Here is a 14,271-nt window from a genome sequence, read left to right on the forward strand (position 1 = left end):
TATAGCGTCAATAACACGAACCGCTCTAGTATTTTATTTTAGATTTCTCTAGTTTTCTTAATCATGCCCTGATTTCTAGCCCCCGCCCCCCCACTCAAACAGCGATAACAAAAGTTTGTATTTTAGTTTAGAATACAACCCAGGATACACATTATTTTCATCATTTAGTTTCCTGTCATCTAGGAAACTTCCTTTTAATTTAATGACCTTGGCAGATTTAAAGACTATCGGCCATTTATTATTAAAATCTCCATCAGTTTTTTAATTGGTGTTGAGATTGAACCTAGAACTTCACATCTGCGAGGTAAGCTTTCTCCCATTGAGCTGTATTTTCAGCTCTGAATTAATGATCTTTTTGGTCACTGTGTTTTTCTGGCCTTGTCCCACAGGAAATTTTACTTTAGCAGAAATCTCTATGGTGGTGCTAGTAAGTCTGTGTAGTGTTAGATCCGCCTTCCAGTTAACCCCCTCTTCCTTTCCAGAAACACCCAAGTCTTGTACTAAGTCCTCCAGGAGTTCCACTCCAGCTCCTCCAAAGCAGTCAGCCAGGTGGCAAGTGGCGAGAGAGCTCTACCAGACGGAGAGTAATTACGTCAACATCCTGGCAACAATCATTCAGGTGAGTACGAGTAAGGTGCTATGTAGTAGCGAGCTCTGGGCCACTTCCCGCCGCCCGGCTCCTGGCCACCTGGCTAACTTTACCCGAAATAACAGCACACAAATTGTATTCTTTTAAACACTGCCTGGCCCATTAGTTCCAGCCTCTTACTCACATCTTGACTAACCCATATCTAATAATCTGTGTAACACCACGAGTGGTGTCTTACCGGGAAAGATTCAGCATGTCTGACCTGGTGGCTGGCTTCATGGCAACTGTCTCGCTGAGGAGAGGCACGCAAGTCTGCCCCAGAGAGCAGAGGCATGGCGATTTATTAACTTCCCTTCCCAGCATTCTGTTCTGTCTACTCCGCCCACCTAAGGTCTGGCCAATCAAATGGGCCAGGCAGTTTCTTTATTAACCAATGAAATCAACTCAAACAGAAGACCCTTCCACATCAGTGCTAACTTTCCAAAAGACTCTCCCCATCTTGCTTTCTTTCTATGATTTTGTGTCTTGTTCTTTTAAAGGATATTGGGTTTTCTTTTGGGTGGTGTTGTCATCCTCACTGTGTTGAGTTTCAGTCTATGACTGTGTGTGATTTGGTCTTTGGTTTCACCCATAGCTCTCTGGTTTTGAGCATATGTATCTTACTTATACATGTGTTTAAATGGTCTTGTATTATATGGCACTGATTTTTACATTCTTTAAGTTTCTTTAACTTTTGAGACAGCGTCTCCCTATGTAGCCCTGGCTGCTCTGGAACTTGGTATGTAGATCAGGCTCACCTTGATGTTATGGAATCTACCTGCCTCTGCCTTCCAAATGCTGGGATTAAAGTTGTCAGCAGCCACGCTCAGTTTAAGTTTTGTGTTAGATTTATTTTTGGGTAATATGAATAAGATGTGCTTATGTGTGTATTTGCTATTCGAGGTTTCTTTTTTTGTTTGTTTGTTTGTTTGTTTTTTTCCCCTTATAACTGGTACAGCAGGACCTACTGTGAGATGGCTCAATGAGTAAAAAAGGCACTTACCTCAAAAGACTTTACTTTGGTCTCAGGATCTCATGGTGGAAGGGGAATATGGACTTCTCAAAGCTTTCCTGTGACCTCTGCATGTGCACTGTCGCATGTGTGCACCCAGGTTTTTCCTCTTCCCATCCTACCTTCCATCTTTACATCTCCCCTTCTAGCTTTCACTCACTCACACACACACACACACACTGACAATATAAAAATATAAAAAAAGTTACAGCAATAAGTGGGCAGAGTTCAGGTTTTCTCATAATAGATTTGGAAATCTAGTTTCTTTGCTATTGAATTTTTGTGCTACTATTCCTAAAACATTTAGCATTGTACTACTATTATATGTCTAGAAAGCTTATTACTTTCTTCCTTACATAAAGTAAGAGTTACTTTTCTACTAATTCTAATAATGTATTTGTTAGTTAGATTTCTTTTGTAAAAAAAAAGATTTATTTTTATTTTAATTTATGGGTGTTTTGCCACTGTGCCAGTGGAACCAAGAAGAGTGCATTGGATTCCCTGGGATTGGAGTTACCGAAGGTTGTAAACCACCATGTGGTGGCTGGGAACTGAACCTGGGTCCCCTAGAAGAGCAGCCAGTGCACCTAACACCCTCCTATTCGTAACAGTATATGATTACGTGAGTGAGAGTGCAGTGTCCTGAGAAAAGCCTGTGAAATTTAGGAGAGGTTTTCCCCTCGGCTTCTTAGATGTTGCCAGCACTGTTCGTCACTGTTTGTACATTAGCCTTCTTTCTCTCAGTTTGCTAACCTAGAGCCGCATTTAGTTATTTCAGGTGCCCTTAGAAGAAGAAGGGCAACGTGGTGGACCTATTCTTGCACCAGAGGAGATCAAGACTATTTTTGGGAGCATCCCAGATATCTTTGATGTGCATATGAAGATAAAGGTAAACATGCATTGAAGGTCGATTGCATTCTCTTTGGAGGCTGTGTTTACTTATTGTAACAGTTCAGGTATTTCTTCTGTGGAACCCCACTTGGGCATATCAACTGTATTCCAGAGGAGAACCCATACTCAGGAGTAGGGCCAACACAAAATGAACTCCATAGTGGTTTTGTTTTTGTTTTTATTTGTTGTTGTTTTGTGAACTTTCCACTTTGTTTTTCCTTTTCTTCTTACTGACTTGTTTTTGTTGTTTTGTTTTGTCTTGTTTTGTTTTTGTTTTTTTCCTGAGACAAGCTTTCTCTGTGTAGCTTTGGTCCAGACTCCATTTCAGGCATTTCTTCCTAGCTAGGAAAGTAAGTTTTGTATGTGAAACTTCTGTCTTACCATGTAGCTGGCTTTGTGATCCTCCTTGCTCAAGTGGGGATTACAGGTTTAAGACACTACTCTCCGCTTAAATTTTGTAAATGTCTTGACTAACTTTTTAAATTTTATTTTATTTATTTATTTTTGTTTTTTTGAGACAGGGTCTCTCTGTGTAACTTTAGAGCCTGTCCTGGAACTCACTCTGTAGACCAGGTTGGCCTCGAACTCATGAAGACTGCCTGCCTCTGCCTCCCAAGTGCTGGGATTAAAGGCATGTGCCATCACTGTTGTGCAAGAAAAGCATTTTTAAGACTTATTTGTATGTGGATAAATATTTTGCCTGCACGTTTGTATGCATACCACATATGTGCTTGGTGTCCACAGAGGTCAGAAGTTGGAATCTGGAGTTCCAGGTGTGGAGGCTGGAAATTGAATCTGGGGTCTCTGCAAAAGCAAAAAGCGCTTTAGACACTTGAGCCATCTCCCCATTCAAGTTTTTATGAATATTTTATGTTTTAGGAGGATTGAGGAATTTTATGGACCAGAAATTAGCAAACTATAGTTCATAGACTGCATTTAGTCCTCTGTTCTGGTAAAGAGTCTTATAGTAGAGTTCATTTTTATACTTTTTATAGATATTTTGATAATATTCTTTCTCCTTCCCCACTTCTCACGTGCTCCCTGCCTCCCTGCTTACCTAACTTCCTGTTCCTTATCTCAAAAACAAACAACAACAACAAATCCAAGCAAAGCAAAGAAACAAGCAAACACAAAGCTAGCAGTACAAAAAAATATACCAAAACACAACAAAAAGCCCGCGAACAAGAAAATCTCATGGAGTCTGTTTTGTGTTGACCAGTTCTTTCTTGGGCATGAGGCCTGTCCTGAAGCGTGGTTGGTATGCCCAGTGACAGTCCATTGCCGAAAACTAATTTTCTGTTTCACAGAAGGTATCAGTTCCAAATAACTTTTTGGCTAGGAGTAGGACTTGTTTCTCCTCAGTGCTGGGGTTTTGTCTGGCTTGTGTATGTGCAGTATTGTGCATTCTGCTGCAGTCCCTGAGTTCATGTGTGTTCAGTCCTCTTGGTCTGGAAGATGCTGCTTTCTCAGAGTCACCCCTCCTGGCTCTTACAGTCTCTGCCTCCTCTGAGCTTGAGGGGAGAGTTCTGATAAAGGCTCTCACTGGACTCCCTGTGCCAGTCTCTTCACTTCCCGTTTGTCTACTTTCTATGCTCGCTTCTGAACTGCAGAACTGAGTACTGGTAACAAAAGTCATATGGCCTTGCAGTAGTTACCATCTGTCCCTTTTGCTAAAATTTGCTTGGCCATGTTACAGGTTATAATTTTTAATGACTTGTATTAAATTAGTTGCTATAACAACAGTATTAAAAGTAGCTTTTTCATAATTGATAAGGCCAATCAGCTTTATAATTAGTAAGACAAAGCATTGAACTATTAGTCATATTGGGGAATTAGGATTGGTCTGACAGTGCTATTTATATTTTCTTAATTCAAAGGTTAATTTTTGTAGACAAAAGTTTAGTTCTCTGTTGAGAAAAGGAGTTTACACATACCATTAAGGTATTACATAAAGTGATTTTTTTTTTTCCCAGCAAAAGATCTCATAAAAGGTATGTGATGTATAAGGAGCTGTCGAATTTAAGTGTTTTGATTTGTTCTGTTTCAGGATGATCTTGAAGACCTTATTGTTAATTGGGATGAGAGCAAAAGCATTGGTGACGTCTTTCTTAAATATGTAAGTGTTTGTTTACAGCCTCATAGATTTCAGACTTATCAGGGAGAAAATGTTGAAAATGCCACTTAAGATTTCCATGGTTCTGGAATATGCTGGAGTTGTTCTTGACTTTTGAAACATGCTTTCTGTATTCCCAGCTTTATACAAGTTCATCATTAGGACACTAGTTATCTCACAGTTGTTTAGTGACTTATGTGAAATTGTTTGCTTTCCTCAAATGGTTATATATATTTACGATTTTTTTTAAAAAAAACTTTGCATGTGCTGGACAGTGGTGGCGCACACCTTTATTCCCCAGCACTTGGAGGCAGAGACAGGTGGATCTATGAGTTTGAGGCCAGCCTTGTCTACAGAGCCAGTTCCAAGACAGCCAGGGCTACATAGTGAGTCTCGAAGACATATGTTTTTATTATAATCAGACACTCTTAGCACTGAGCTAGTTAACCCCCAGTCTTAAGTCTTTCTTTCTTCCCTTCTAGAATGTGTGATGATCACTCAGTAAGCACCCTAGCCTGAGCCACACCCTCAGATAGGCGGTTTTTCTGGTTTAATCCTAATTGAGAGAGCAAATTCAACAGAAACAGATGTGAAAACAAGAGATATCAACAGTGTGCATGCGTGTGTGTGCACGCACGCACACACTTGTAAGACAAATTTGTGCATTTAATAGAAATATTGAGGAAACTTAGTTAAAATTTTTCTTTTGCTTATACGTCTGATTGTTAATTGTGTCACAAAGATTCATTGTCTAAGGGTGACATAACATTGATTTTTTTCTTTTTTGTATCTAGTCAAAAGATTTAGTAAAAACCTATCCTCCGTTTGTAAACTTCTTTGAAATGAGCAAGGAAACAATTATTAAATGTGAAAAACAGAAGCCCAGATTTCATGCATTTCTCAAGGTAATATATATTTCTTTCATACAAAACTCTGATAATCACTTATGAAAGAATTCATTAAGATACTATTTAAAATAGTAATTTATAATGTTAATACTGGTGTTAGTTTCAGTTGTTCCTATGGGTGGCTATGATGTTTAGATTTAGAAGATGTGGTATTTTACAGAGGGGCCGAGACACAGTGGAGTGAATAGGTATGTTGTAGGATTGATCCCAGGACCTTGCATATGGTGGCCCATATGGTGATTTTAAAAGGAAATAATGTTACCAATGATTAATTCTTGAAACACTATTGGTATTCCAATGATGCCGTGTTTGCCTTTAATGATTTTCTTTCTCCCATCAGTGCTTTACTTTAGCCAGCGGTGTCAGAGCAATTGCTAGGTTAAAACGTCTTCAGGAGTGATGTGTGTAGTCTTTTATAGAGCTTAAGAAAGCTGTGTGTGTACAGGTGTGGAGAGGAACACACTCTTTGTAGCCTGTTAATCTTGCTGACCAAGACAGAATTTTAATTATTGAGTCATGGTGATCTGCCAAAGAGTAGCTGCCATTCTACATCTTCTCCATAGATTCTTGGTTTATTTATTGATATGTTTTGTGCATGTGCATGCATGGTTGTTCATCTCAGTGCTTGTGCATACAAGTACGGGCCAGAGGTTCTTGACCCTGTAGATTCTGAGGCTTGAGCGTGGGTGTCTGCAGTGGCAGCAAGTGCCTTTACCTTCGGTCATCACCTTCTAGTCGAGGATATTTGTGATAGAATGTTTTGAACTATTTTTGTGTATAATAAATTACTTCTTTTTAGATAAATCAAGCTAAACCAGAGTGTGGTCGGCAGAGCCTTGTGGAACTTCTCATCCGGCCAGTACAGCGGCTACCCAGTGTTGCTTTACTTCTAAATGGTACTTTGCTTATTGTGGTTTGGTTTGCTTGAATTTTTTTTTAAATTTTATTTAGTATATGTATAGTGTTCTGTCTGCATATATGCCTGCATGTCAGAAGAGGGCAGCAGATCTCATTATAGATGATTGTGAGCCACCATGTGGTTGGGAATTGAACTCAGAACCTCTGGAAAGCCAGTCAGCTCTCTTAACCGCTGAGCCATCTTTCCAGCCCGATTTTTTTTTAATTTTAGATATTTTAGTGTAATAGTTTCTTCTTCCTCTTCTTCCCCCTCCTCTCCCTTCTTCCTACTTCTTCCTCCTCCCTCCCTTCCCTCTTTTCTTCTTGAGTATGATCTTGAACATCTGCCTCTCCATTGTCCTGATTGCAGTGATTAATAGGTTTCTATAGTGCTGGAGTTCTAGCCCACAGCTGCATGCTGCATGCTGGCAAGCACTGTGCCACAGCCCATCCTTAGTCTGTAACATGTTTTTCTTAAAGAGTCAGTAATTTTATTTTCAGAGTTTATTTTGTTTTTATTTTCAGAGTTTATTAGATCTTAGCATTAAAGATTGTTTTTATGTAGGTATCAAATTTATGATAATTTCGAAAAGCAGTCTCTAAGGTTACTAATACTTGGTTTTATCTAATATTCCTTGTTATGATAGTGGTCACTTTCTGCTTAAAAGTTCCTAATATTTCTTGGTGTCATGGTTTTTAAACCTATTTATTCAAGTAACAGAATTCCCACAGAATCATCAGAAGAAGAGGACTTATATATCCCAAGTTCCTAGTGCTCTTGATTTTTATATTTTATATTTCCCCTATTAAAACATCTGAGATTGGAGCTGGGGATGTAGTTCAGTTGGGCTGGCATTGCGGCCTGTAGTCCCAGCCTGGGGACAGGAAGCAGAGGACCTGTATAGCAGGCCTGAGACAGCCTGGGCTCCAGGAGAGCCTGTCTGGACCACATCTTCTTACTTGAGTGCTACAACTACACGCGGCAAGAGGATTTTCTAGCACAGCTTTTAGGTTTAAATTTTACTTCTGGTTAAAAACATGTTTGTTTGTGCATTTTATACTCAGTTGACTAAAGTATTTTTTAGGGTAATGTCAGTTTTTTTTATTTTAAAAATTAAAGTATGAAACTCAGGAGTTAATTTATTGGTTGTTTAATCTATTTTTTCAAAGAAATGTTTGGGTAATATAAATGACAGTGCTAACAAAAGGGGGATTTTTTCCTCTTCCAGATGACCTCTGTAGTTGAAATTACTGCTATATGAATGTTTTCCCCAGTCTTTAATCCTATCCTATTGTCTAGATTATATTGAGTGTTACAATAATCCAACTTTTAGGTTTTCTAAGCTGATCTTTTTAAAATCAAATTTGCATATCCAAATTATTTTATTAGATACTTAGCTTCTCTTTTTAAATTTTATTTATTATTTATTTGAGACAGTGTCTTACTTTAGCCTAGGCCAGTCTTAACTCCAGGCATTCCTCCAGTCAGCCTACTAGTGCTGGGATTATACACGGGAGCCAATGTCTGCCTCTCAGGAAGACTTTTGTTAAATAGAAGTTTATCAGGTGTTGTCAAGACTAACTTCTGAGTTCAAGATGAACTTCTAAGCCTTTTTGGATTCTTCCACATAATAAACATTAGTTGGATATGGTGTTAAATGGGTAAGACTGTTAAGTGTTGGAACATAGTAAGGAACCTGAGAAGAGCCAGACATAGTGGTGTACACCTTTAATCCCAGCACTTGGGAGGCAGACAGATTTCTGTGAGTTCGAGGTTAGCCTGGTGGACTTAGAGTAACCCTGTATAAAATTAACAAAGGAAGAACAAAAACCATTCACACCACACCCTTTCCTCTCCACCACCACCAAAAAAGCCTGGAGAAACAGAGTTAGCATGTTAAAAAGGAACCTCTACAATAGCAGAAATGCTCTTAAGGTCACCAAATGCTCTCTGTGATGGGGCCATGTGTCCCCATATCAAATTGAAAAAGAATCTGTATTGAGATAACAGGATCATTCAGCATTGTAGCTTGAGAAACCTAGGAATATCTAATTGTGACTGGGAGACAAAGCAATGTTAAAAAAAAAATCAGTGCTACATATTCTGAAAATTTTATTAGTAAAATAGTTTAGAGACATTAATGGAAGAAGATAGTGTTTCAGAGACTTTAGGTTAAAACTTTGTTGATCGTTTAAAAAAATATTAATTATATGCTTGAGTGTTGTTGTTGTTGTTGTTGGTACACATGTGAGTTTGTGTGCCCAGAGAGCCCAGAAGAGTGCATCCGATCCCATGGAGCTGGAGATGTAGGTGTGAGCATCTCAGTTTGGGTGCTGGGCACTGAACTTAGGCCCTCTGCTAAAGCAGTGTGTGCTTGTAGCCACTGAGCCGCCTCTCCAGCTACTCACTGTTTTATTAAATAACCCTGGTTATTCTGGAACTCAAAATGATTTTTCACATATAAGTTATGCTTTTAAGTTATTTAAATTATATCTAAAACAGGTTTTATGCTGAGTAATAATTTTAGGTTAAATGTAATTATGGCAGTTATTGGGTTCTTAAATATCAACACAAATGTGGCATCTCTAATTAGGTATATTCGTAGGAGGCCTACAGTATTATTTTTCCATCCCTGCCTCTCAAGTGCTGGGATTCTAGGCATGTGCCATCATGCTAAGGAATAAACTCATGACCTTACACATATTAAGCAAAACTTGAACCTTAGTTGTTTTGAAAGAGGATAATTCTGTGCGGCCAAGTTTGTTCCACACTTGCAGTCCTTCTATCTCCAGTTCCTTAGGTAATAGGGATCACAGACTGCTCTGACATTCCTGGCAGCAAACTTCTTTTCAATATAGGGTTAGACGTTACGTATGCAAATAGTTAACCTGCATCAAGATTGATGTACTTTTAAGGTGTAGGTGGAAAACCACTGTACTGATTTTAGTTATAGAAAAAGCCATGTTGTTATTACAGATCTTAAGAAGCATACAGCTGACGAAAACCCTGACAAAAGCACTTTAGAAAAAGCTATTGGATCACTAAAAGAAGTAATGACGTAAGCAATTTATATTTTACTTTAAAATATTGTTTGTATTTGTGTGTGTGTGTGTGTGTGTGTGTGTGTGTGTGTGTGAGAGAGAGAGAGAGAGAGAGACAGAGAGAGACAGAGAGAGACAGACTATGATGAGCGTGTGAGCACATGAGAGGTCCTTCCCCTTTTTCGTGGGTTCTGGGATTGATCTCAGTGTTGTCAGGCTTGCATGTTCTAAGTGCTTTTACCCATAGGTCCATCTTGCTCACTGATTCCATGTTTTTATTATTGGATTTAGACTGATAGTGATATCTTTGTCATAACTAGAAGAGTATCAATAAATAACTTGTAAAATACCTAAATTATTCTTCTAGTAGTTTGGTCATAGTTAAAATGGTAAGTATTGTAAGAGTATATTGATCAGGCTACTTACTTCTGGCATTAATTGTATGTAAAGAGATAGTACTGGTCTAGAAGAAAATAGCTATTAATGCACAAATAGACTTTTCTTGGGCCCTAGAGAAAGGCTTTTTCATGCCATTCACATGCATATGGTTTTTTTCCGTAGAATTTTCTGATTTCCTTTAAATTCTGATTTACAAAGATACATTTTTGTATCATAGGTCCTTTTTCATACTACTATGTTTTATATTTATTTACTTGAATGATTTTTTCATATTAATTAAACTTCATGCAGTGAAGAGATGTCTTTAAACATTCCTTAAATTGATAGTTTCATGAATGTTCTGTTGAACAAGATCCTGAGTCCATATACGTTTTCCTTCATGACTTATAATATTCTCAAGACTCCCTGCTGATGTTGAGCAAGATGTGAGCTCCAGATGGATACTTTCTTGCTGTGAAGTTTCCTGCGACAGCGACATTCTGTCCTCCAGGAGGATCTGCACTGCGAGTGCAGGCTTTTCCACACTGACCGTGCGCTCTCAGTGAGAGCTCCCATCCTCGTGCATTCATGAGCTGCTCACTGTGTAAACTCTCGAGTGTCTAATAGGACATAGTTGCTGGCTAAAACTCTAGTCCAGTAAGTGTAGGACTTTTTATCATTATGCATTTCCTAATTTCAAGAGAATTGTCTCTGTTTTGGTGGATTTTAGTTTTGGGCACAAAGGTGAAAGGCGAAAGGGGCTCATCATTCTCTGTACAAGTGTGGTGGTGGTCTTCGCAGGGGAGTGGCTGCCTTGTCATGTGAGAATAAAGTGTAAAGCTTAACTGAGAAGTGTTTCAAACTCAGAATTTTGTTATCATCAAATATGCAAGCTAACTATCTTAGGAGGCGTTTATTGACTAAATGAGTAAAATATTTTCAGTGAAACATAACATTTCTGAAAGATCTGTGGAATATTTTTTAATATCCATAGAATGTTTTGAAGGAATGTTTGTCTGATTCATCATGTATCAAAGTTAAGGCATGAAAGTCAGACTTTGTGACTTGAAATATTCATATGCTGATTTCATGTTTATTTTAATTGAAGTTTTACAGAATAAGCATTAATTTTTCAGGCATATCAATGAGGATAAGAGAAAAACAGAAGCACAGAAACAAATTTTTGATGTAGTTTATGAAGTAGATGGATGCCCAGTAAGTATTTTTTGATGATTACCATTTTTTTATTGCTTTAATGAGGTTTCTTTTGTTGTTGTTGATTTGAATTACATTTATTTGTGTGTGTGTGTAGCCACATGCCATGAACGGTGTACTTGTACACCATAGCGTACAGGTTGGTAGTCAAGAGGACAGATTTTTGGAGTCCATTCCCTCCTTCCATTGTGTGGGCCTGGGTACTAAACTCAGGCCATTAGACTTGACAACAAGCAACTTTACTGGCTGAGCTTTAATGAGGTTTCTGTAGTTTCTGTATCAATAGTCTGAGGCTGGAGAGATGCCTCGGGGGTGAGAACACTTGCTGCTCTTGAAAAGGACCTGAGTTCAGTTCTCTTCATCCATGTCAGGTGACTCACAACCTGTAATCTAGCTACAGGGAAGTCAGCGCCTGGGTTCTGAGGGCTCCTTTAAACACACAGCATATACTCAAAGAGACATGTATACATAAATAAGAATAATAGAAACAGATCTTTAAAAATATATTAGCAGTCTTAGTGCTACTTTTGAACTACAACTTGTAAAAGTTACTTGATAACATCTGACTACTTTTATCTATGTTCACAGGCTAATCTATTATCTTCTCATCGAAGCTTAGTACAAAGAGTGGAAACAGTTTCTTTAGGCGAGTACCCCTGTGACCGAGGAGAGCAGGTCACTCTCTTCCTCTTCAATGACTGCCTCGAGGTAAATTTTTACTCAGTGTACTTTAACACTGAGGTATTTTGTCATTTCCCTAACTGTTTAAAATCAAGCTTTGACTAGAGTACAGTATAGAAATTTGAGGTACATTTAGTTATTTGCTGAAGAAATTAAAATCAATTGCTGATTTCATTCAGTGAAATGCTTTTGGGAGAAAGTCTAAAATATTAAGTTTGGCAAATTTCCGGATGTCATATCTTAAGTCAAAATTCCGTACAGATAATTGCTTAAATTATGAGTTTTGGGAGACTTGTGTTTTTATGTATATTTATACAAGATCTACAAATTAACTGAGTTTTGTCTTTGTTTTAATTAAATGTAAGTTCCCCTTTGCAGTAAAGATGAAATCAGTTGAAGAGCTAACTTGATAACTTAGTACTGTGAATCTCTTCATTTCTTTTTTCTGCTTTGAAAGCATCTCACTCTGTAGCCCAAGCTGGCCTTGAATCTGGGGCAGTCCTTCCAAGTCACCTGGGATGACGAGCATGAGCCACTATGCCAAGTGATTCTTTACAGTTAGAAGGTTTTATTGATGGGATGTAATAATTTTAATTCCAAAACTATCCTGACTGTAGTAGGTATATTTTTCTCATAACACCCCACAAGCAGATAATTAAGTTTATGTACTTTTTAAGCTTCTTTCCCTTCTTGTAACATTTCTTTTTAAATAACCAATTTAATGAGGGGAAGTATCTTAGTTATTGTAATGAAATACTATGTTCAGAGCAGCTAGGGTAGGAAAGGGATTATTTGGCTTGCTTAGACATCACTGGTCATCATAGAAGGAAGTCAGGACAGGAGCCCAAGCAGGACAGGAACCCGGAATCAAGAGCTGATGCAGAGGCTGTGGAGGGCTGCTCCTCGTGTTTGCTCAGCCTGCTTTCTCATAGAACCTGGGACCACCAGCCCGAGGATGGCACCACTCACAATGACTTCTTTAAAGTCTATCCGTTCCTTTATCTCTTTCCTGTGTTGCTTCCCTTAAAGAGCTACCTCTTACATCATGTCCATTATTTAAAGTATAAAAAACACAGGCCAATCTTAGAGACCAAGGTATCTATGCACAGAGCAGCTATAGGTGCAGTAAATCTCAAGACCTGCCTCTGTTAAAGGGTTCTGTACTTAGAGGTTAAGTAGTGATACTTTTGTTTGACTAGTAATGTTAGAAAAAGCACAAGATAGTGATAATATGATACACAATCGACCATATCCTGGAGTGAAGAAAATCATAAACGTCATGCAGTGGGTGTCTGGGGACTGCCGGACCCTGCAGTCAGAGCCTCAGCCTGCTCTGCTTTTGAGAACAAGGCCAGGAGTCATCTGTAATCCTGTTTTACCTGAATTTGCATTAACAGGGGCTTAGCTGTATACAGTTGAACTGTATTTCCTTTTGGCTGTTTCTGTTACGACTTCTTTAGGTTTTTCCTATTGAAATCTCTAGGTTTCCTGGCCCCATTCTGTTAGGTTTAGTTATTTCGATCTCCTTAGAGTTTTGTTGTGGAGTTTATCTTCGCTTTTAGTAGAACAGTGATTTGATTTTTTAAATTTTTTTATTTTTATGGCCTCTTCATATTTTACCATAATTGGCTCACTGGCTTCCCTTCTATTTTAATTCTACTGTAAGCAATCCCTGTACCTTTTCAGGCCCTGGTCTTTCAATTCACCCTAATGGCGCCCAGTGACTTTTCTCCCTCCCTTGTTTTAGGGTTTATATTGCTGTGGTGAAACACCATGGACAAAAGCAACTCAGGGAGGAAAGGCTTTATGTGGCTCACCCTTCCACTTCACTGTTCATCATCAAAGGAAGAAGTCAGGCAGGAAGCTGGAGGTCGTGGAGCGTAATCACTTGCTCCGTATGGCTTGCTCAGTCTGCTTTCTTAGAGTTCCCAGGACCACAGCCCAGGGATAACCCCACCCACAATGGACTGGCCCCTCCCACATCATTCATAAATTAAGAAAATGCTCTACAGGCTTGCGCTAGCCAGATCTTATGGAGGCATTTTCTCAACTGAGGGTCTCTCCTCTTTGCCTCTAACTTGTTTCAAGTTTGCATAGAACTAACCAGTACATCCTCTTAGATTTTATCTCAGTTGTTTGAATAGAAACTTTCGTCTCTTATTGTCTTTCATTTTGAGTCTAGTAAGGACTGGCCTTGTAATCCTTTTGCCTCTTCCTCATCAGCTCATTCGTAGCTGGTATGTGTACCCACACCCCAGCTGCTTTAGATAGGATCTTCCTATATCTTCCAGGCTGGTTTGAGGTACCTAACCTCTCAAGTGCTGAGGTTACAGGCATATGTCACTATGTCTGTTCAGTTGCCGTATTTCTAATATTAAATTTGGACATCAATATTCAAGCTCCCAGATAGACCTTTTTTTTTTTTTTTTTTTTTTTAAAAAAAAAAAAAAAAAAAAACAAAACTGTTTCTTTGTGTAGCCCTGGCTGTCTTGGGACTAGCTCTGTA

General features: G+C 38.6%; 1 protein-coding gene across 1 annotated transcript in view; it reads left to right on the forward strand.

The window, feature by feature from the left end:
• Ect2 (epithelial cell transforming 2) overlaps positions 1-14,271 on the forward strand; it is a 60,004-nt gene that overhangs the window by 24,286 nt on the left and 21,447 nt on the right. The window contains exons 13-20 of the mRNA XM_038347598.1: positions 483-619; positions 2,410-2,529; positions 4,579-4,647; positions 5,439-5,549; positions 6,352-6,448; positions 9,427-9,508; positions 11,006-11,084; positions 11,673-11,792. Coding sequence (XP_038203526.1) covers positions 483-619; positions 2,410-2,529; positions 4,579-4,647; positions 5,439-5,549; positions 6,352-6,448; positions 9,427-9,508; positions 11,006-11,084; positions 11,673-11,792 — 815 coding nt within the window. The remainder of the gene's footprint in view (positions 1-482; positions 620-2,409; positions 2,530-4,578; positions 4,648-5,438; positions 5,550-6,351; positions 6,449-9,426; positions 9,509-11,005; positions 11,085-11,672; positions 11,793-14,271) is intronic.

This window comes from Arvicola amphibius, chromosome 11, assembly GCF_903992535.2.
Source record: "Arvicola amphibius chromosome 11, mArvAmp1.2, whole genome shotgun sequence".
Lineage (NCBI taxonomy): Eukaryota > Metazoa > Chordata > Mammalia > Rodentia > Cricetidae > Arvicola > Arvicola amphibius.